General features: G+C 60.3%; 1 protein-coding gene across 7 annotated transcripts in view; it reads left to right on the top strand.

Annotated features, from left to right (window-relative positions):
* LOC132596371 (myelin transcription factor 1-like) overlaps positions 1–23,265 on the top strand; it is a 102,487-nt gene that overhangs the window by 15,558 nt on the left and 63,664 nt on the right. For 3 of the 7 annotated variants that reach the window (XM_060293369.2, XM_070044770.1, XM_060293368.1), the window contains exons 2-3: positions 1,890–1,964; positions 9,781–9,860. In XM_060293369.2, the coding sequence (XP_060149352.1) occupies positions 9,836–9,860 (25 nt within the window). In that variant the 5' untranslated portion in view covers positions 1,890–1,964; positions 9,781–9,835. Of the gene's footprint in view, positions 1–1,879; positions 1,965–9,780; positions 9,861–13,428; positions 13,856–14,035; positions 14,354–23,265 lie in introns of those variants that run through there. The other 4 variants (XM_060293372.1, XM_060293370.1, XM_060293367.1 and 1 more) reach the window with 3 other exon arrangements.

Below are 23,265 nucleotides of genomic sequence, written 5' to 3'. Positions count from 1 at the left end.
ATGCAAACGCCAGTATGCACACGCACACATGCACAGATGTGCACACAGTGACCACACACAGACAGGCACACACGTAAGTGTGCACACACATAAATGTGCACGTACTCTTGTGCAAGACGTGCACACTGACACATGACTACAGATGTGCCCATACAGACGTGCACACACGTGGACGCGCACAGCACACTCACAGACGTCCCCTCTGTGCAGCCCCGCCTCTGCTGCCGGCTGTCACTTCTCCCTGTCCTGGGTTCTTGCCCCAGGACAGCGGAGCTGAGGGCTGAGAGCGAGTTCGTGAGGCAGGAGGCCTGGACCCTTCTCTGGGCCTTGGCGCCCTGCCCTGTGGCCGGGGACGCTGGAGCTTGGCTCACAGGTTGCAGGAGGGATTTGGTGCAACGATGCAGGCGAGGGGCTGGCCTGGGCGCTGGGTCCGGGTCAGGGTTAGGAGGGTCCCTGGGAGCTGAGAACTTTCACCTCTGAACACTGGCTCAAGAACCAGATCTACGGACCCTTGGAGGTCTGGCCGGGGTTCGGGGCTCCAGCACTCTTGGCTGGGCTCCGGAGCCCGCCCACCAAGCCCCCGAGACGGCTAGTTCGCTATACCCTTGCGGGGTGGTCTGCATGAGGCCACCATGGGGTCAGGCCAGCAGTCAGTCCTGGAGGGTCGAACTGCTCAGGGGTTCAGCCCCGCCCCTCCCACGGCGGACACGGTAGCTGGAGCTCCCACCCCAGCCCACTGGGTGCAGTGGCCCCTTGCAGGCCCTGTGCCCCAGGGGCTTGGGGGTGGTGGCAGGACTCACTGCTGTGGGGCTCCTGCTTCCAGCTACAGGAACGTGGACTTGGCGTTGTGGCCACCCTGGGTAGGGGTTGCGAACTGAGACGCGGGTGACCCCGAACATGGGGGTCCGCAGACCTCGCAGTGGTTGGGGGCAGTGTGAGGGGCGCCTCGTGGTTTGGGGCCACAGAGGTTCCCGTGTCTGGTCGTGGCTTCCTCACCCCTGCTCTAGGCTCCGTGAGGCGCACAGAGGCCCAGACGCTCACAGGGGTTTCCAGGCTGACCTGCCCAGGGGAGCTCTGGGCCTTCAGGGGCACACAGGCCCCCGGTGTGGAGACTGAGTGAGCAGCCGTCCAGGCACGAGGGGTACCGAGGCTGGGCAGGCGCTGGAGGACGGCGGGGGCGCGCCAGGGAGCTTGGTCATGGCTGAGGTCACGGGGCTGGGTGACTGGACCAGTTGGCAGGGAGGCCTCTGGGGGGACCCCTAGGGAGCTGGCTGTGGTTGAGGGGAGAGCACCTGCACAGGACTGGCCGGGGCTCGCAGGGGACAGCCTCAGAGCCATGGCAGGACGTCAGGGCCTCGGCCACGGGGGCAGGGAGGAGTGGGGCCCCTGTGGGCGGCTGCCGCAGGGCCTGAGAAGGACGGAGTGAGCTGCCTTGAGGAAGCTCGCGGGACCAGTTGGGCCCATCGGCGTCTGTTTGTTCATTTGACAGACGTTGAACACATGCCCCAGGTGCCAGGAGTGGCTCGGGGAACCTGGGTCCGTGCCCTGATACCCTCCCAAGGGACCCGTGTCTCTTGGGGAGAGTCAGCCACACACAAACCCTCCAGGCTTCCGCTACGTTCGAGGGTGGGAAGCGTGGCACGGCCAGGGCGTCCAAGGTGCTCGCTCAGGTTGGTGAGAATCAGGCCTGCTGGGAGCCCGGGAACACCCCGGTGTGGCTGCAGGGACGGGCGGGCTCAGCGGGCTGTGAGGTCCTCAGGGTGACGGGCCTGGGCTGAGGTCGAGCCCACAATGGGCTCTGGAGTCGGGCTGTGGCGGCCCCTCCCCTGCGTGGGGGGTGGGTCTGGGCTCATTCCTGTGTTGCCCAACCCCGGCTCCTCTGTTCACAGGACGCTGCTTGGCTGCCAGGAGCTGCCCACCCATCCTTCCAGGGTGAAGGCGGAGGTAGAGGCGGTGATTCCCAGGTAAGCCTCCCGCTCTGGCTTTCCGTGTGTGTCTGCCTTCTCCCTGGCGTGGGGAGAGCTCAGCTTTTTACAGATGCGATCGGGTGCTCGGCCTTGCAAAGGGCGACGGCATCGCCGGGACGCTGCAGGCTGCCTTGTTAGTTTGGAGCCTAATGTGGTGTCCGGAGTCGCCTTTGATTTAGATACGAGTGGCAGCGTATTTCCCGTGTTTCTCGGTCCCCCTCAGGGTCGGGCTGGGGGGCGAGACAAGCAGCGAGGGCGCGGGACAAGCTGTGTGGAGCCCTTCTGTGCACCGTGCGTTTCCAGCGGAGTCTCAGCCGCCTTGAGCCTGGCCCCAGGGCTTTGCCTGGTCTCGGGGCTCTGTGCATCTGGCCCCCACCACCCAAGCCCCGCATGTACACAGTGCACACGAGCGTCTGTCCTGCGCTCCCGTGCCGCGTGGGTGGCCCTAGGGGACGCTGGCCTGGTTTTTGACCTTCCAACAAGTCCAGCTCGGCTGAAGCAGGATGGCGCACTGGGCCGTGGCTCTGCTGTGGCTTGATTCCGTGGCCCTCAGAGAAGCCCTCTAACTTCTCTGAGCCCATAAAACAGATCAGATCGGTCTTACCTCAAACACGGTGGCGTTTCACTGAGGTAAGTGCGTGGGCACCTGCTGGGGGGCAGTCGCGGTCGCTGGTCTCCCTCCTGCCGCTGCCGGACGTGAGCTCTGACTGGTCCGCTGCAGTGTTTCCGCGCAGCCCGTAGCTTCAAGCCCACGCGGTGACTGCCGTGCCAAACTCACTGCAAGCCCGCAGTCCGAGTGTCTGTTCCTCAGCTCTGAGGCCCCCGGGCTCCGGGTGGGGGCCACAGCCCTTTCTCTTGCGGTCCCCCCTTATTGCTTCTGGGGTTGGCGCCTTTGGCCGCTCCAAGCACGTGGATGTCACCCCAGGGTCACCAGGGCTCCCCTGAGGCCGCCCTCCTCCCCGGCCCTCCTCTCTGACACCCTGTGCACGTTGGGTTCATCGACCTTCCCTCCCCCTGTGTCTGTGGGATTTGCATACAGGTGCCCCTGCCTGTGCAGCTGAGGGGTTGGGGGTGGAGTCAGCAGCCCGGCCGGGAGGCCAGCAGCACGGGAACACAGGTGGCGGGACAGCGGCCCCTTGGAAAGCGGGTTTAAACCCTTGCCACCTCCTCAGAGCTGCAGCCGGGCCCCCGTGCTGTGGGAGCAGGGGGGGCTCTGGTGTCCGGGGCCTCTGGGAGCCCCTGTAGTGCCATCAGGTCCCTCTGGAGCCTTGTTGTGCCGGCCACTGTCCGAGCCTGGGGACAGGGGAACGGGGGCACGGCCTGCACGGGCTCGTGTGAGCTGAGGACCTGCGTCTGCTGTAGATGGACGGGTCGCGGGGGCGGCCCTGCTGTTGCAGGAGGACCCTCAGCCCGGGCTGCACTTTCACAAAGCCTTCCCATGAAGACTTTCACCCAAATGGGGCGCTGCTCGGCCGGGCAGGCTGGTGAGCTGGGCTGGTCCGTGCGCAGCTGAGACGGTGCTGTTGTCTGAAGTGTGTGTTAACCCAACACCCGCCTTGTGAGAAAGCTGACCGTGAAAGGGCTGAATTGTGAAGGCGGACGTTGGGCACGCACCCCGGGTTCCGTCACACAGCTTCTAACAGCCTGGAGGCCCCCTGCATCAGAGGTGTCCCGCTGCCTGGTTACCACCGTGGTGAAGAGCTGGAGGGCGTGTTCCGGGCTCACGCACCCCTCCCGGCCAGCTCTGGGCCCTTTCCCAGCAGCCTCTCCTGCGTCTCGTATCCCAGCCTGTGCTCCTGGGGCTGCGGTGGCCATGTCTGCCGGCCTGTGCCTCTTGTCTTCCAGACTCGGGGATGCCTGGTGTGTGGGGTTGGGGTCGATGTTGTCACACGGGCCTCAGGCTGGGCACTGGGCAGCCTTGGCTGGATGTGTCCAGGGCTCTGGAGGTGTGTCTCTGGTGGGGGTCAGGTAGGTAGGGGCACACAGGGTTCTGGGCTCCAGGGCCTTGTGGACTGTCACACTGCGGTCCCCGTGAGCCATGTCCCCTGTGCCCCAGCCTGGATGTAGCCCTTCCCACCTGTGCTGATGACCTCCAGCAAACCTTGTGCTTATCCATCCACTCACCTGTCCATCTGCTGCCCACCCACCTGTCCGCCCACCTGAGTTCCATCCGCCCACTCACGCATGCATCCATTCATGTACTCGTGGCAGAGTTGGGGCCTGGAAAGGTCAGGGCTCCTGATGGGCCGGTCGCGGCCTCACCCAGCAGGTTCGGGGCTCTGCCTTCGTGTGCACAGGGTTTGGAGGGTTCTAGGCTGCTCTAACTGGCGAAGCCTGGGAGATCCAGAGTGTGGATTCGGTTGGGCAGCAGCCGCTGTGGTTGTCCTGGTGGGCTTCAGGCGCCTGCCCGGGGGCCCCTCGGCCACCTCTGCCCTCTCCCACCTTCTGGCTCTTCTCATGTTCCCATCAGATGCCTCCTGCTCGCTCCAGGCAGGGACTAGAGTGAGGCCTCAAGACCACCCCCTTTGCCCACCCTCCCCCTGCCCCGTTCTCCCTTTGAAGCCTGGGGTGAGACCGTCCCCACCCAGAGACTTTCCCCAGCGCGCACCCCCCCTTGGGGAAGCGGGCCCCCGAGGTCTCCCCTCGTGGGGCCGAAGGCCCAGACTCTGCCCTGGGGACTCCGGGCCCTCGCGTTCCGCAGCCACGTCTGCAAGGGGGCTCCCACACTGTCTACCCTGCTGGGGGGCCCTCTGTGTGGAGGTGTGTGGCGCCCCGCTCCCCCATCTCGGGGGCATCCTGCCTGGCTCCCTCGGTGGGATTCCTGTGCTTGTTGGGGTGACAGGGGCCGGGGGGAGCTGACGCCGGGGTCTGTCCCCCGAGAGCAGCTCTGTCCAGGGCTCCAGCTGCCCCTTCTCGCTCTGGGCTCCAGGACCCCAGCCCTTACCCCAGGGCGCGCCTCGACTCACCAGGGAAGCTGCCCCATTATCCCCAGAGTGCGGCGCTGGCCCCAGGCTGGCTTTCGGTCTCCAGTGCTGGGTGCGGCTGGAGCCACCCAGCATCAGCTCGTCCGGGCTCCAGCCCGGCTGTCTCGGGGTGGCGTCTTGGGAGGGAGTGCTTCTCCTGAAGCGGCTGGGCTGTCGTCCTCATGTCTCAGCCTGTGCCCACCAGCCCCACCAAGCTCCCTTCTTGTTGCCATGGGGGCTGGACGGCCAGGTGAGGGTCTCCCCGCCGGGGCTCTGCTGCGGGCCCCCCTCCTCAGAGCCCGTGTTGACATGTGTGGGCTGTGCTCTCGTGGCTGCTAAGAAGCAGAGGGCACCGGCCCAGCCTGCCATGGCAACCGCTGCGGCCTCGCTCTCGCCTGGGCTCCTGGGCGGCTTTATCTCTGAGGCCATCTGTTCCGGGAGAGAATTCCAAAGCCATTTAAACAGAGCCTGGAGCCCTCTGTCCCCCTGCTCTTGTGCGCGCGTGTGCGCGCGCGCGCGCGCACACACACACACACACACACACACACACACACACGTGCACACGCACATGCAGATGAGGTGTGACCCCTGCAGGGTGCAAGGCCTCGAAAAGGACAAAATCAGGGGAGGCTCCCAGCCAGCGCTCGCAGCGAGGGCAGCTGCCGTCCCCGACCCCGGGGCCCGTGGCCTTCTTACTCCCTCGCCTCTGTCTGTCTGTCTGTCTGAGCCCGTCTGGTTTCCGCCTCTCCTCTCTGCTGCTTCTCCCTGTGTCCCGTGCGTCCACCACCGTGCTCATCCCTAGCCCTGGCCTCCAGCCCACTGCCGCCGGCCCCTCTTCCCACCCAGTCGGTTGCCCGCTCTTCCTCTCGGCCCCTCGGTCCGGGCAGCACCGTGCCCACGGGAGGCTCTGGTCCCCGCGGGCTGGACGTCCTGCAGAGTCACAGGGCCAGCTGCTCACTCCTTTCTGGGTCTGGGTCCTTCTGTCTCCTCTTTCCTTCCTCCCCTCCTCCCAATGGCCAGGGCGGGATGAGGGGCCACCGGACCTGCTGTCAGCTTCCTGGGGCCTCACGCTTGGGGGGTGGCCTCTCAGCTGGAACTACAGCCCCTCACCCTCTGAGCCCCTCACTCTCTGAGCCCCTCACTCTCTGAGCCCCTTACTCTGCGCCAGCAGCCCTCTGATACCAGCCTGCAGGGAGGAGACACGAGGTCTCTCTGGGTCCATCTGGACCTGGGTGCTGAGCTGGGCTGTGCTCGCCCTGCCCCAGCTGCCCCCCGGCCCTTAGCTGAATCTGCTGAGAGCTGCCTGCAGACCCCAGGACCACTGGGCTCCAGCCTCCACCTCGAGCCCTGAGGGTCCTGCAACCTGGCATCTGGCTGTGGCCGCCACCCTTGGGGTGAATACGTGCAGAACCCAGCCACGGTGCCCGTGTTCCCAGGCGACGGCTCCTGCCCTGGCGCTGCCCCTTCCTCTTCTGGGCAGCAGGCAGGCCTGTTCATGGGTCGAGCCATCCCTCCTGCCTGAGGAAGGTGGGGTGCCTGGACCTCTGCAGTGCCGGCTAGCGGCAGGGCCGGCCGTAGGGGAGCCACCAGGCAGACCCCATGGGGCGTCTGGGGCCCACGTGGGGCTCTACTGAAGCACCACCGGAAACTACCCTCCCAGCCCGCGTGCCTCATGTCCCCAGGAACCCCTGCAGCAGATCCGCCCCTGGGTCACTTCGGTCCTGCAGGGCAGGGGCCTGTGTGAGCCTCCGCTGGGAATACGGCTGAGGGTCCCGAGGGCTTTCCTGGGGCGGGCTGGCTGTGCTCAGCTGACCTGGCTTCTGGTCAAGGGGAGGGAGGGGCCACAGGTGCCCAGAGCCCAAGAGAGGCTGGTGTGACCACCACCCTCGACAGCCCCGCAGGTGGGGAGCCCTCCCGGGGCTGCTGGCCAGAGGTGAACGCTCTTCAAACTCTAAGGGGCCCGCAGGTCACCTGGGGTCTTGTTGGAATGAGGATTCTGACCCAGCTGTCCAAGCTCTTGTGCTGGACCCCCAATCCCTGAGCGCACTGAGTGGGGGGAGGGGATGGAGGAGCTGAGGCCCCCCGAGGCCCCAGGCCTTCAGGGAAGAGGCCCCCCGAGGCCCCAGGCCTTCAGGGAAGACACCGACTTTGTCTCACTGGACTTTGAACTTGTCCGAGGGCTTTCGTCACGTGCTGGGTTATAAGGCCATTTGGTTTCATTAAGGGGAACAGCACAAGTGTTCCGAGGTTGCCCCCGTTGTTCCTCTCGGTAATTAACTCCTTAATTAACTGCATCCAAGGACACATGGCCCCAGGGTTTGGGAACCTGGGGGACTCAGAATCACTCACTGCAGGAAGCTGGTGTCTCCAAGTTTGGGAGGCCGGGGTGGGAGGCGGGAAACGGTCAGCAATGACTCAGCGCAGGCCGACTGGTGCGGCCCCATCTGGGCACCCGCAGGGCAATGTCCCCGATGCCCTCGCTTTGCAGACGAGTCAAGGAGGGTTGGCTCATGCGATGGAGGTAGGCATATCTGTCACTTCAGATGAGGGACCGTGACAGACATGGAAGGGACCTCCTGCCCAGCTTCAGCGTCCCTTCCCCGTTTACCCCTGTTCCCCATCAGCCACTGTTCCCCTATCTGCCCCCAATTCCCCCCATCTGTCCCTGTACCCCCCCATCTGCCCCGATCCACCCCACAACTGCCCCCGATCTGTCCCGATCTGCCCCCGGTCTGCCCCCCATCTGCCCCTGCCCTCCCCTCTCTCCCCGTTCCCTCACCAGCCTCTCAGCACATTTGCCCCCCACCTTGCTGCCCTGTAACCAGGTGGCTCACCTTTATTTCTAGCCTCATCTTGCCCCTGAGCCCCCGACTGGAACCCATGTTCTGGGGTCAACAGGGCTGTCAATCTCCACAGACCTGCTCTCCCCCGTCAGCCCCTTTCGTTGCCCCTCCGAGGGCTCAGGCCAAACCCTGGAGTCCCATGTGTCCCTTGATTGGCCCCCACAGACCCTCAGCAGCCGGCCCTTCCCCCTGCCTGTATCCTAACCTGGGCAGCTTCCCCCTGGGACCACCCGCTTGCCCGTTTCCTGCCCAGCTGCCCTCACTGGAGGCCTCAGAACAGGCGTGGATACAGCCAACTGCTGATAGTGAGGGGCTATGAGGGGACGGGATGGCCCGGGTTCTGTCCACATTTCCCTCCTCCGGCTCCAGGATGGTGAAGCCCGCCCCCCCAGCAACCATCGCTCTAGCTTGCAAAGCAGCCTGGGCTGCCGCGACTCAGACTCACGCTGGCCCGAGTGCTGTCCTCACCACCCTCACGCTTTATTTAAGGGGCGAGTCTGTGAGGATGGGACCATCCCACCCCCCCCAGGGGCCAGATCTGAGGACTTCTGCTCTAGAGGAATGTCGGAGGGGGCCCTCGGGTCTCATCTGACCCTTCCCACCTCCCAGGGGTCGTCCTCAGGCCCTTTCAAGGTCTAAGAGCTCACCCAGCCCCACCTCGCAGGTCTCCCGTAGAAACAGTGAGTGTGGGGCTCTCGCCATGGGCTGTAGCTGCCGCAGGCTGCATGGGCCTCACCTGTCAGGGGCAGACACCTGCACAGAGGCAGGGGAGTACCCGAGCTGAGGGTGCGATGGAGACCTGCACAGAGGCAGGGGAGCACCCGAGCTGAGGGTGCGATGGAGACCTGCACAGAGGCAGGGGAGTACCCGAGCTGAGGGTGCGATGGAGACCTGCACAGAGGCAGGGGAGCACCCGAGCTGAGGGTGCGATGGAGACCTGCACAGAGGCAGGGGAGTACCCGAGCTGAGGGTGCGATGGAGACCTGCACAGAGGCAGGGGAATACCCGAGCTGAGGGTGCGATGGGGACCTGCACAGAGGCAGGGGAGTACCCGAGCTGAGGGTGCGATGGGGACCTCGAGGAAGGTGACACCTGAGTTGCCTCGGGGTGAGTGGGAGCTTCCTCCCGCCATCAGGGAAGAGCTGGGAGGGTTCAGCCGGGTCTGGGGATGGCCGACCTTATTGCTCCAGAGGCCCTGGTGTGCGGCAAAGGTTCACTGACAGGGGGTAGGGCAGGAGGGGTCACCCCAGAAAGGCCTAATACATCCCACACAGACACGTGCCCCTCCCCTGCCCCTGTGGGTCCCCCTCCGAACCCCGCATCCCTGAGGGAGTTGGTCCTCTCTTCACCTCCCCCCCTCACCCCAAGTTTCACACCTGGGTGGTGGGGAGTCCATCGTTCCGGGGGCCACAAGGGCCTGCCCCCTTGGTAGTCAGTGTTTGTGTTGCAGGCAGGTCCAGGCTATCCAGACCTGATCCCATCCCACTTATCGTGACTGGTCTTTGACTAGGTTTCTGGCCTAACTTGGTCTGGGGTTAAGTGGGGAGACAGGGAAGTGGGAGGAAAGGGAGGGGGCGGGGAGGAGAGGGGGAGGGGAGGGGAGGGGGAGGGGAGGGAGGGGGAGGGGAGGGGGAGGGGAGGGGAGGGGGAGGGGAGGGGGAGGGGAGGGGAGGGGAGGGGAGGGGAGGGGAGGGGGAGGGGAGGGGGAGGGGAGGGGAAAAGTAGGAGGAAGAAGGGGAGGGGCAAGCGGGAGGAGGGGCATCTTCGGGAAGGGCCCCTCCCACCCCTCACTTGCTGGTCCCTCAGTGTGAGGGGCTGTGTCTTTGCTCCCTCCACCTGCAGGCGGGGCTCATTGTCTGGGGCCCGGGGCCCTTTTGTGTGGGGCAGGGAACCTCATTGGCAGGGCATCGATTTGTGATTATCTGCTCCCTGGCCCTGATTGGCTGCATGAGAAGGGAGCTCTCCAGGGCCCTGGGACACAGAAGTTTGTGTCACAACTTTTTGCAGCATGAAGTGACCGTGTGTACCAGCTTCGGAGTGGAGGTGTGTCTGCCCAGCCAGGATGATGCTCTGCGGGACCTTCCTGGGTGCGTACCTCCCCCCTCCCCACACTGAGCACCCCCCCCCGCACCCCCCCCCGCCCCCGCCTTGTTCACAGGTTTCTGCCAAGACGCCAAAGGGACTAATTAGATGTGTCCCCATCAGCTCTCAGTGCTCTTTTCTGGGCAGCCGAGGAGGTGACAGACACATGCTCCCTCCTGAGCAAGGCCAGGGCCCGTGGACACTGATGGCGGGGCCTGCAGGGCCCCGTGCCGCCTACCCTGTCTTTGGCAGGTGGGGGCCGCGGGTGGGGTGTGTGTGACTGGCGTGTCCACCCAGGACTCGCTGTAGTAAAATGCTTTCCTCACAGGCAGTTACTCTGCGTGTGAGAGACTTTAACACAGTGCAGTACTCTCCCCATCATATGTGTGATTGTGTGTGTAAGTGTGTACACAGCGTCAAAGGGCTGGTGTGTTTGATGTCTCAGCGCGAAACAGTCTCACAATGTAGCCAGAGTGTGTGTGTGAGTGTGTGTGAGCGTGTGAGTGTGTGTGAGTCAGCCCAGGGTGCTGGAGAGAGTGGCCCTCGGTTTTGTTTGCTCCATCTGCCAGAGCCTGCCTGGGGCAGGGCCCCCCCTCGCCCTCAGCTGTTCGTATACAATATTAATGCTGACCATTGCGGCTCCACACACAACGGCCCTAATTGTCGTCTGCAGCTTTAAGGCGGGCGCCCATCTGCAGGGAAGCTTTCAGAGGGAAAGAAGAAAACCCTCACCCCCAGCTGGTCACCGGAGAAGGCGGTGCCAATTACAGATGCAGAAAGTTTAGACCAAAATTACTTGAAAGAGTTTTTATGAAACAAACGAACTGACACTTGGAATGTCTGTGTGCAGATTTGCACAAGTAATTACACTTTATTTGAAATGATCTTACCAGCTAAGCGATCCTGAGCCTGCCTGCCCAGCTCCCACAAAACACTTCCTAAGCGAGTGCTGCAAGTTTGGTGTTGCACATCTCCCCATTTTCTCCCGCGTGGCGTTTGAGGACCCTCCCATCAGGCAGAGGGTGTTTCCCTGTGGATCTTCCAAACTTAAGAGTCACAAGCGTCCTCCCCACAGATCTTTTATGAAATAAAGCTTAGAGGAGCAATGTGCTCCTTGCTTAGTTATGGAAAAGAAAATATTTTAGGATTGAAAATAATCCTGACAGTTTCCCCCGTGTGAGAAAGAAGGTTTTTAGTGACACCTTGCTGCTGTCACTTACAAGCAAGGCTGGGAGCCTTGGTTTGGAGTCGCCTCTTCTGCCGGGGCTCAGCGACCACGGAGTGCAGGTCCCGGCTGTGCCAGGGAACAAAGGGCCCTCGGGCGAGGGAGCGCTGTCCAACGTGCTGATCAGAGCCAGGCTCGTCTGGATCCCACACTTAAGCTGAAGGAAGCCACCAAACCTCACAACTTGCCGGCTAAGGCCCTCCCCTGCTCCCTTCCTGTAACTTCTCCTTGTTCTCGCAGTGGAGTGGGACGAGATTTTGAACCTTTACACGTCTGAACTGGCTCTTGCAGCTATGGCCTCCTTGGCGTGGGGCTCCCAGGGCTGCTTCTCCCCAGGTTCTGGGAACAGGCACCAGTCTGAAGTTGCTGAGCTCGTTCGAATGCTCCCTGAGCAGCCTCACGTGGAGTCCAGAGGCCCCACTCCGGACCGCCGGGCTGCACGCCTTGGGAAGCTGTTTATCCAGCGGGGAGGTGTGAGAGCTGCGGGCACCTGAGGGTGTGAGCAAGTGTAATTTGTCGCCTGCAAAAACAGCTATGTCATCCCAGGTCCTTTTGTTGCACATCCTGATCTCTTCTTGCTGTTACCTCTGCTTGCTCTTGTTTCCTGAGTTTGACTGTTCTGTATGTGAATTAAATGCTTTCATGAAGCACTGGGTATTGTTGGGGAATTGGCTGATTCAGCGCCAGCCCTCCCTTGATTCCATCTCCATCCTGGAACAACGGCGTGCAGGGCTGTCTGAGCCTGCAGCCTGCCGATAAGAGTTTAATAGAATTTCTGAATGCCAAAGGTTTGGGATGTAAAACATCCCAGCACTCCCAGCGTGTCCAGAGGAGACAGAATATGGCTTTTCAGAAGAGCTCTTAACTGAACGTGTCCTTCTATGCTAATGGATGTGAGCTTAGAAAAGAATAAAAACAATGTTCAGCTGTCATGGCAGGGGCCTCAAGCTGTTCTCGTTTGGCTGATTAATATTTCATCCTCAGTTTGACCAGTGAGGGCTTTTGCCTTTATTTCCTTTTGCTCACACTAAAAGATCCCTCTGAGTACATTTTATTTGTTGAGAAGGATGTGTGTGTATAAGAACTGAACATACTTGCTTTTCGGATGAAGCTTATTGGGTTACATGTGATGTGGAAGCAGCTCTGCAAGTCGAGAATAATTGCTTGTGGAAGGGTTTTAGCTGACCTTCAATAATGTTCTCTTAGAGAAAGCTAAATGTTTCAGTTCTGTCTCATTCATGCTTTTGGGGGCCTGAGCGCTTCAGTGCTAATTAGCGTAGGGGCGGTGTGTTCCTGCGTCACTTACCAAGATCTGATATTTACTGTGTCACAATCTCTGCACCGAACTTCTGGGCCACGGGTCTCGCTGGCCCTCGTGCTGGCCTGTGACAGTCCCTTCTGTGCGGGTGTCTGCAATTCAGCTTGTGTCGTGTTTCACAGTACAGTTTCTGACAACCTGATTATGATAAAGGACAATAGTTTGCTAGCTTTATCTGTAGGGAAAGGGAATCTGGGTAGCAAGCAGGAATACCCTGGCTCCTGGGTACTCTTAACTGAGGAAAGTCCTACATTTATCCTCGAATGTGGAAAAAAAAAAAAATCACAAACCCAGTACCTAAAAAAGCAGACGGTTGGGTTGCTTGAAGAGCGGGTGGGCACTTCCATTGTGTGTGTTATGAATTTTTTCTCTCCCGATTTTCATTGGCCAGCTCCTCGCAGGCAGTTTGAAAAAGACTGAAAAAGATAGAACTTGAGTGGTTGTGCTTCCCTCTGGCTGGGATAAACTTAGTGGTTTCAGGGCGTAGGATACTTGTGGCTTCGGGAGTGCTCAAGCTCTCTGTGAGAGGGTTTTATTATTTTTAGACTTGAAACAAAAAGGGAATGTGTGATAAAAGCAAAGTACCTTTTCCTGATCTACTCTTTGTGTATGTGACTATGTTTTGGTCTGTGGCCGTAGGAACCTTTTATGCACTTGAACAATATATCCGTATCCATTTAAGTCACTGGTACTTGAATATGCAGATGAGCCAATATGTAACCCTCCTGGCTCATCTGAGTAATAAATTCTGCAGCTCGTGCTTTATGATGGTAGGTCATATTCCTAACCACCGATAAATATTGTAAAGTACTTTCGCTGCAGCCGTGCTAACCCAGGGCATCTGTCATTCCGGTCGCTGCTATTAGGAATTATTGGACTGAACCACTGGTGGAGAAAGCAGAGGGGGGTGAGCCTGGTGATTGTGACGCTCCCTGCCCTTTTGTGTGTTTTGCATTAAAAAAACCCAAATCGTGCTGCATATTAATTATGAATCAGTGTGGGCAAGCGCGAGCACCTTCTGTGGGCTGAGGCTTGGGGCGGGAGACAGGGGCTCTGCCGGCCTGGACACCTCTCGCTCCCCGTCAGCAGATCCATCTTTCTGATGCTATACTGTAAATTTATTTCACCTCAGAGAGTAAACAGATATATTGGAGCCCCAAGGGTTCATGGGTAGCGTATTTACAAAGGAGCCTCTCCGCCAGCCCGTGCCACCGCTGCTAATGAGAGCGGTCATTAAGTAAATGAGACGTCGCCTTTAGCTGGCTTAGGAGTTCGCACACTAAAGGGAGAGGATATTTAATTGAAACCTGCACACAGGCTTCCCCACATGCGACCACCGGAAGGGAGGCAGCTGCCTTGCCTCTCCTCCCCGAACACCCGCACCCCCATGTAAATTTCATGATTGCTTTCCGTGATGTCATTTTGAAAGAGGACAGACAATAGCTGTGGGGAAAAAGGTAAGTCAATGTTACGTTCTTTCGCTGACAAAGGCAGATGCCCAGCGCTTGGCTTCTCCCCTCGGGTGGAGACGGGGAGAGGGTACGCAGGGTTAGTTTCTGACGTGAAGGCTTTCTTTGCTGGAAAAGCAGGTCTGGGGATGGCTTTTTAAAGCTGCTGTGTTGGACCGAGGCTTTCTTTTCCTCCTGGGTCTGCCCGCGGCCGTTTTCCTCCGAGTTCTCTGTCCCTCCTTGGCTTTGCTCATGCGCTTGGCCACTCTGAGAATCTAGGGGACACATTGTGCGTCTGACAGAAAGACACTGGGGGACCTTGTGTCGAGACGAGAAACTTTGTGTGCTTTTCTGAAAGAGAAACACAGATGTATCTGCAGCCGTGGGACCCGGGAGCTAAGTTCCCCGGGAGAACGCTGGCTCCTTAAGCAGAAGACCTCTCTCTCGAGGGGGACGCCGTCGGGACCTCATGCGTGCTCCCACCCAAGACAGAGCAGAGGTGGTCATGTGAGCGTCCTGTCTTTGCGTGTCACTTATTTCTAAACTTAAGGAACAACAACTAGGGTGCGTGTGTCTGCAGGATAGATGCCCTGCAGTAAATATCGCTGTCCCTTCGCCTCCTTTTCTCATTATGTGATCGGGGTCACAAGTGTGGTTGCTTATAGCGTTAGCGTAACTGGATTTTTGTATTTAAAACTAGAAATCAGGTTTAGGCAGGAAGTCCGTGTGAGCCTTGAATGATGTGATGCCGTTGCCTGGAGGGTGATGTGTTCTGGGCCGTGGACTTTGTCTGCTGGGTTCACTTTCCTCTTTGTGAATCAGGAAGGTAAACAAGCTGCCTGTGGCCCCTGGGCTGTGGTGTGGCGGGTCCTTGTTGTGAAGCTGCTGTGAGTCACCGAGGGCTTCTCTGCTCTCAGCATCACCTTTGCATCCGTGGACATCATTGGCCGGTAAAGTTGGGCTTTAATTTCTGAAACAAAACCTCTGAGAGGTGGGTCTGGTAGCAGGATGTGGGCTCTGTCTTGGGCCATCAGACTGTGTCACTGTAATGGCGAGAAAGACGGCGATAATTATCATTATCCTTTTGGGAGAGGGAGACGAGGACTTTTGCCCCAGTGGTTAAAAAAAATCAGAGAGACTTGAGGACACCTCTGAGGCTAGTGGCTGAGTGAACAAAAGGCAGGAGAGTGTTGGGGCAAACCAGAGGAAGCGGGCCCTCAGCCTCGGTGTGAGAGGATGTGCTTGGACTTTGCCTCTTCCGGCCCAGGGAGGCTGGGTGGCCACTGGGGAGAGGTCCAGGTTCCTCACCACCAGGGCTCCCCTCCCACTGGCCCACGGCTGTGATTCTCACCTCCTTCCATATGGCCCTGTTAATTAATGGTAAACAGAAGAATGGGAGAGCAGGGATTGGAGTTTTGTGGCGCCAGTGGGGAGAGAAGGCTGGCTTAGGGCTCACGGGGCAATTTGCTTGCGAAGAGAAGGACGTAGCTTCACGAACCCTCTGCCCCGCAGGGCTGGAGACTGAGGCCCCTGCAAGGTGCCCCTGCCTCGCGGGCACTCCCAGGGTGTCCGCTGATCTAGGGGGCTGACCAGGGTCCTCAGAGAGTTGGACTTCGAGACCTTTCCTTCTGGAACCCCCGGGCTCTGACCCTTTTGGACCATGGCCCCAGATACGGGCCCGGGAACTCACTGAGGGCAGGGGGCTGCTTCTGTCTAAAGTGTGGCCCGGGGTGGGGAGTCTCTGCGACCCTCAGGCAGTCCCCACAGGTCTGGAGGCAGCCCCAAGTATTTGGAGCCAATGCTCCAGACCCTCTCGGAAGATTCTGCCAAAGGCAGTGATTGCCCGTTGCCCCGAACGCTCCTGGTGCCTGAGGGAGTAGGACCCGCCCTGAGATGTCCCCACACAGCGGGCAGAGCCTTTGGGTCTGCAAAGTGGCCCTGTTCCTGGGGTCAGAGGAGGTTGTCCTGGAAAGCCCTGTCAGTGCCCAGAGGCGTTCGGGAGAGGCCTGCAGAGAGTGTGCTGGCACAGGAGAGAGCTCCGGGCCCTCAGCCCCACGGGTCGCTGACCCACAGCTGCCCGTTCTGGCTGGAGCTTGGCCTGTCCCCTGGCCTTGGCTGGGGTGGGCGCTCTCCCCGGTGCTGCCCAGAGCCAAGGCCCTTCCTCTCTGGGCCCTACTGTCCTCTTCCGGCCTGGGGTCGCCGAATGTGCCCGCGAGGACCTGGGTCACTCTGTGTGTTGGGGGTGGGGCATTCGGGGCGGGGGCAGAGGGGATCTGAGCCAATGCTGGGAGCTGGTCGGGGAGGCTGGGGTGTGTGTGCAGCCCGGCCCCTGCTGGTGGTGCCCAGCCCGGGCGATGGTTGCACGGGTGGAATGCTGCTTTGCATGGCCCAGCACTGGCAGAGACGGCAGGACAAGGGGCCTGCAGACTGAGGTTGTGGGGGAGTGCCCCTGGGCCTCGGGCCACTGCTCTGATGGCTGCTTGGGGCCGAGCTCCCCCTGGTGCACGAGGCACTTCCACTCTGGTGAAGAGAAGGTGGGGGAGGGGCTGCTCAACGCCTCCCACCCCGCACTGGCTGGGGAGGGGGCCACGGGCGACCAGAGCACGTTGCTCAGCCCCGGAGTGGACAAGGTGGCAGGGGCGAGGGTGTCTGCCGGGTGGGCAGGGGCTGCCTTGTCACCTGGCCCCCCAGGCAGGCAGGGCACTGGGCAACCAGTGAGCCTTGCGCGTTGGAGGGACAAACGCCGGTCCCAGGCCTGGAAGACCCGTCCAGATCCCCTTCTTGCTGACGTTTATCTTGTGGAAAGCCTGGCTGGGGGCCCTCCCTCCAGCCCTGGCAGCTCCTTCCTTGTAAACTCACTCTGAAGCCAGCTGTCTACAGAGGCGATTTTAACGGGAATTTTGCGGTGTGAGTTTATGGGAAGACGGTCTTTGGGACCCGGCACCGCAGGGAGATTACTCAGCCAGGAAAATGCTGTTTCCCAGAAGGCATGAGAGCAGCTGCCACCGGAGCTGCCCCCGCGTGGGCTTTCTGCTCCCTGAAGACCCCAGGGCCACCCTCTCGGGACCCCTCCCGGCTGCTCGCAGGGCTTTGGGGTGGAATGCCTCGAGGTCCTCGGCATACGTCCTGTCCTTCACAGATGGCTGGATTCCCCCAAATGTTGCTTAAAAAACCCTCAAAACGAAACGAGAGACGTCTTCCACCTGGCTTAAAATGCTTTGCTCTCAGACGTGTTTGGGCTGATGGCTCCAGAGAGGACGGAGTGGCGAATGCTCGCCAGCAGGGGCCGCTGCTCGTGCTTGGCCTCCCTCTGCTTGGAGCCTGGTGTCCATGCTCCCTCCTGTTTTCATTTTTGAATTTACACTTTAAAAAATGCAGTGTTATTTTAATCAGATGCAATGAAAGTAACTCCAAGGATGATTTAATCTGCCTCTGTCCAGGATTAGTCCTGGCCGGAGGGGGCAGAGCCCTTGCCCAGTGCTGGCCGCTCTGCGTCCCCGGGCCCCCCTTCTGCTGCCGCTCAGGCACCCGGCGGGGCCGTGTGGGGTTGTGCGGACACGTGTGGTGTGTGAGGGGTCATTCCGGACTGCAGCCTGGGAGCAGGGTCCGCATGGAGGGTGCGCCGGGGACAGGCCCGAGGCACCGCGTGGCGCAGGGTGGCGGGCAGGGCGCAGGGCTGTGTCCATCCGGACGCGCCATCTGGCCGAGCTGCCGCCAGACAAGCCCTCACGCCTGGCTTCACACCTTGATCCTGCTCGATGTTGGTCTGAGGGCTCCTGGGGAAGCCATCTGGGGCCTCTCCTTTTCCCCCATTTTGTTGCCTAAAAACTCCACATTAAAGCAGCAGCGTGAGAGAGAGCTCCCCGGGGCTCCAGGCTGGACGGCTGCCCTCCCCTCGGCCTGCAGCCCCCGGCCTCTCTTGTCTCAGACTCCGGACCCAGGGCCCACCTGCCGTTGCCTGGGAGTGAGGAGGGTCTGGCTTCTCCGTTATTCTTTATCCCCGTGCCTGCTTTACTCGGTCCTAGAGGGTTAGACACCTCGGGTCGCAGGTCTGGGGCGCGTCCCTAACTTCCTGCGTGCCAGGCGGTGTCCCTTCACTCTTCACACCTACAGGGTATAAAACGGCTTGGCCCCCGTTGTCCCCTATGGGCAGCCCGGTGGTTCCTGAGTGAAGGGGGGCACAAGGCGTTTCACAGACTCAGAGCTGCACCTGTGACATAACTAAGGTGCTCTGAGACTGTAACTGTACTGGGCTCCCAGACTCAGTAGTTCACGACGGCCTGCTTGGTTACCAGACTGCTAACTGAGCAGTGAATTGGTTGGTTAACCATCAGTTTGCATGTGTAATTATGGAACTTCTCACTCAAGTCCCACACCTGCACAGCCTGACCGCCCAGGAGGTCATCCTCAGACCACACTGACCCTCGCTGCCCTCCTGGGTGCTTTCCCACTGCGTGGGAGACGTCCTGGGTCTGTCTCCAGCCTGTCTTCCAACCTGATTCTCCATCCCCCATCTGGGCCACCCCAAGATCCCTGATCCACCTCCTGTCTCCTTTCACCTCCAGCTTCTCTTCCACGGCCTCTAACAGACGCCGCCCGGGCCCCTGGCGGACCCTCCCAGGCGTCACAGTCACGCCCTTAGGTGTCCAGTAGTTGGAACATCTCTGCTATCGTATTGGATCCGCCTTGTGGGTGTCCCCACTTGCCTTGGAGGAGGGCCTGCAGGCCCCCAGGTCGGGGCCTCCTGGCGGGCAGTGCCTCAGCGTTCGCGGTTCTGGTACGTACGCAGGTGCTGGCCTGGGTGCCCTTGTAAACGCGGGCACTGAGCTGTCAGTGCTGGGCTGGAGACAGCCAGGGAAGGTTCTGAATCAAGGTGGCAAGAGAGTGCTTAAGTGTTCGGTTCTGAGTTTTCCCTCCACCATCTGTGAGTGAAGACCCTGTTGGCCTGGGTGTAAGGTTAGGCTCTGTTGTCCAGACTGCGGGGGTGTTTCAGTTATTACCTTTTAGTGGTCTGATTAGGTTCTTGCTAAATTACTTAGATGTTCGTGGCTCTCCTTTTAGTTCATGAAGCCCACTCCCCAGCCCTGGCTTCCTGGGGTCTCAGTGTTTTTTTTCTTCGGCTGCACCGCGCGCGGCGGGTGGGATCTTAGTTCCCTGACCAGGGATCGAACCCACGCCCTCTGCACTGGAAGCGCGAGGTCTTAACCACTGGACCGCCAGGGAAGTCCCACGGGGTCTCATTCTGCAGCAAAGCATGTTAGCTGTGAGGTTCCCCTCCCCCAGCACACATAAGGCAGCACTTGTCACGACGTGTGAGAGCTGTGAGGAGCTGTGAGCTTGCCGCCTTCCTGTATCCCGCCATTCTGATGCTTCTAGAAACACCACTGAAGCCATCAGAGAAACCCGTGGAGACCCCGAGGTCAGTGCATCAGCCCAAAGGGAGAGGAAAGGCGGCTTGTATTTGATACCGAATCGCATTAGCAAACTCTGTAGCCCCCTTGAAGGCTGCGAACGGGTCATGGGACCGGCTGTAGGCTTCTGGGCCAGGATTTGCTGGCTCAGCTGCAAATCACATGTGCAGCTTCTGGGTTCAGAACCTGCTGCCTGGTGTGGTTCAGACCCTGCAAGCCCCAGGGCCTGAGCTCTCGTGCTCCGCCGCGGCCTGCACCTCTGGCACGCGGGGGACCCCAAATGGGCCCTGGTGTGAGCGTCAGAGTCCCACTGTTGCTGTGATGCCATCCCAGAGAGCATCCTGACAGCTCCCGAGCACACGTGTCAGCGTGGGGGAGGAGGTGGGGGGCGCAGGGCCTGGAGGGGCTCTCCCCACCCCGCCATGCCCCCCTCCTGGCGATGGACGCCTTACTGCCCAGAGCCATTTGGAGGCAAACGTATGGTTTGCGTTCTCTCCAAATTCTGTTCCGTGTTAGCGCTCTGCGTGTCCCGCATGCCCATCCAGACTGGGAAATTCACATGCACAGCCCCCCAGTATTTCTAACTTAAAAGGCAGCAGAGTGGGCAGTGTAGGAGGCTGACAGGTGGGTGTCTCTGCTGGCCACCCCTCCCCCGAAAATCAGCCACCACATGGGGGCCATTCTGAGCCCTGGGGCTGGGGCTGCAGTGGCAGCCCCCTGGGTTCACCCTCCTCCCCCAGACAGGAGTGCTTCCACGTCCTGGAGGTAGAGGGACTGGGGTGGGAGAAGGAGAGTGGGACTGTTGTCGAACCCCGTCCCCCAGGCTTCGAGGCCCCAGAGCTGCCCGGACCTCCTACCCCCGTGTCGGTCCCCTGTCCTGAACGGGACACGAGCCAGGGCATGGACAGACCTTCAGGGAGCCGCGAGCAGCTTGGATTTATCCTGTTTGTACGAGAGAGAGCCCGTTCTAGTCGGGTTAACTGCAAGAGCCTAAGTAAAGTGTGGTCTCAAGGAAGAAGGAAGCGGCCATCTCTCCTCTCCTCGGGCAGGACAGTTCTGTCTCCTGCAGGGGCAATCCCGGGGACCCTGCGGGGTGTGGGGGACGCGGCGAGGACGCGGGCGCCTTCCCTGGCCTGCGTCCTGACTCGGTCAGTCGGGTGGGTCAGGGCCGTGGAAGCCCCCGCCCAGCGCCGCCTGTGCACCCAGTGGCCGTGTCCATTTCCCAGGCCCCGTCTCCAGCCTCCTGTCCAGGCCTTTCCTGTTGGCCTGGGGGGTTGAGGGAGGGCCTCCCCCGACCCCCACCCCCACCCCGACTCCTCGTCTGGGGGTGAAGCACGTGTGCCTAGGTGGGGGTCAAGGGGTCACTCATGTTGACCGCTAGCGCTCAACTCCTTTTGGGGTGCGAAGGCCCTCTGTGAAATCCTGTGCCTCTGCCTGGAGCAGACACAGCCTGCGGCCTGCGGTCCCCGCACCTGCCCGGGTGTCGGAGGCCTGGCTCCACACCATTGTGCCTCTGCCGGGACGCTCAGCCCGCCCTGGGGCTGCGAGGCCCCCCACCCCTCGGCATCCGGGGGCCCCTCCCCTGCTGGCAGGCTCCCTGACAGGCCGCCTGGGGAGCCAGTCCTGTGATTGGGTTTGGAAAGTCTTCATTACTGCCCGGCAGTGTAGCTGTTGTTTTTACAGCGTGGGTAAGGTTAAAAGAAATAATAATAATCATATAAGAAGAACTCAGCCTCAGTAACTGCTTGCAACGTGCTATTTGCATTTTTAAGGAGTCACTTCTTTGAGACAGCCTGGGTGAAAGGTCACCATTTGCATATAAATGGAAAATAAAGTGTACGATGCTGGAAGTTACATCTGTATTATTTTCTCAGCAGTGAGCTGCTGTTCGAGAGATTAGGGGACGTGGCTTGCGTTTGGCTTTTATTGAATAGAGAAAGCACCAGCGCGGCTGATTTAGAAGGAAAATAATGAGAATCGTGCAGAGCGATGGAGCTGCCGGCTCCCCTGCCCCCAGCGCTCTTCTCTCATTTTCACCTAAACTCAGCAAAAGCAGGTCTGTCTTTGCTCCACTCAGCAAGTCTTCATTTTACTTCTCTCTGAATTCCAGCAAGAAAGAAAAAAAAAAAAGGAAAGAAAAAGAGCAAACCTTGCCCTCATTTTCCCATCGGCCCTGTTTGCATTTCCTGCCGAAAGCTGGTCCAGTGGGTGCGACACCAGTGCTGCCTCCAGACCCTGGAAACCAGGTCACAGACAGGCCTGGAGCAGAGAAGGGACCGGGGGAGGGGGAGAGGGGGAAGGGGGAGAGGGAGAGGCCACCCAGTTCAGCGCTCCCGGGGGCTCAAGGTGCTCCACCTGTCCTGTGCCCGGCCTGGGACCCGCAGCGTCCAGGGCACGGGTGCCGCTCCCTCTTGGATTTTCCAGGCTGTCAGACTCTCCCCGGGGCACGCCCTGCCGCCGCTGTCCCCGCCTCTCCAGGAGGTCCCTGGGAAGCCAGCCTTGACCCAGGACATTTTAGCCTCTTCGAGGAGCTAGGAAGCTGGAGACGGGCTGCTGGAAGGGCCTGAGGAGCCCCCGGGCCCCGGCTTCAAGCTCTCTTCGCAGAGGCCTCCCCTGACCACTGTTACTGCAGTCACACCCCACACCATGTCAGTTTTAAAAATAGTTCTTGAAGCAATCTCAAACTCACAGCAACTTTTCAAAGGGTGTCCCTCCTGACCACGTGAGGGTGCGTTTGCCACTCTGTGCCACTCTGTGCCCGTCACCCGGGGTCATCTGCTCCTCAGTAGCGCCTCGGGGGGGGGGGGCTCGGAACCACGCGGTGTGTCGGTCTTGGTCAGGCGTGACCGCCCCCTCGGAGGGCGCTGGACGCCGGGTGGGCTGTCCTGGGGCCTGGACGTGGGCTGCTTGGTGACACCCAGGGGTAGCTCTGTCCCTGGGTTGGGGGCCGTCATCCCAGCATCTCTTGCTGCAGGGACACTTTCCCCTTTGCCATGAATCAGTTATTTGGGGGAAATACCACATTCCTCTTCACATACCAAGGTATTCATTCTGATTGACCGCTGAGCAGACGCACGGCTTACTTTATCTGGTGGATTAGAATCATTATTTTGACGCTCAGATTATCCTGAGTGCTGGCCTCTGTGTCCTTCTGATGCATCTGTGACTCTCTGAGCACTCTGTGCCCGGGACCTGGAGCCACCCCTGGGCCTAGCGTGGACGTGCTGCCGGCCTTTCAGTGGACACACGTGTGGACACACACACGTCTGACTTTATTTCTTGCTGAGAACCACACGTCCACACTGATGCCGCTGACTGCAGTCCCCCGGGACACGTTCTAGATCCCTGCCTTTCCGTCAGCAGCGAGGGACCCAGTTTCCTTCGTGTGCTCGCTTACTCCATCAGCCACGTCTCTGCGCTTCTCACCCTTCCGCAGGCGCTCGCCTGGCCTGTGGGCTCGTGACACCCACTCCCGTGGGACACCCCGCACTCCACTCCAGGCCGGGCCTTCATGGGCCCCGTTTGCCCGGGACTGGGTGTTCACAGGATGTGGGGCAGGACAGACCCGGCAGGACTTACGGCCTCAGGACCAGAGTCTTCTGCCAGTCTCCATCCCAGCCGCCGGCTGGCTGCCCCTGCGTAAGGCTGAGTGTCATCTTTATTCATTCGTTTTCACTTCTGCGCCCAGTCATACACACCAAAATTATTTCTCACACAAGTTTTGCTTTTCTTGCAGATGATTTTCCCTGTCCCCTCTGCTAACTTTCTTAGTGTCCAGTGGGGGGCGTGCTTTTGAGACTGTCTCTGGAGGCGTTTTCCTTGACTGATATTTTGTCTGGGCCCAGAGGGCAGAGGGAGTTGATTTTCAACCTTACAGTTTGCAGGTCTGGCTTCGCCGTTGGAATGCCGTCCGGAGGATATCTTCCGTGTGTGACCTTCCCGCTGAGGGGGTCTCAGGCCTTCTCGTTTCTCCTGGTGCTTTAGGATCTCACGGTGCCTGGCCGGGTT

Source organism: Globicephala melas, unplaced genomic scaffold (genome assembly GCF_963455315.2).
Source record: "Globicephala melas unplaced genomic scaffold, mGloMel1.2 SCAFFOLD_92, whole genome shotgun sequence".
NCBI lineage: Eukaryota > Metazoa > Chordata > Mammalia > Artiodactyla > Delphinidae > Globicephala > Globicephala melas.
This window is presented reverse-complemented; position numbering and strand designations above follow the sequence as displayed.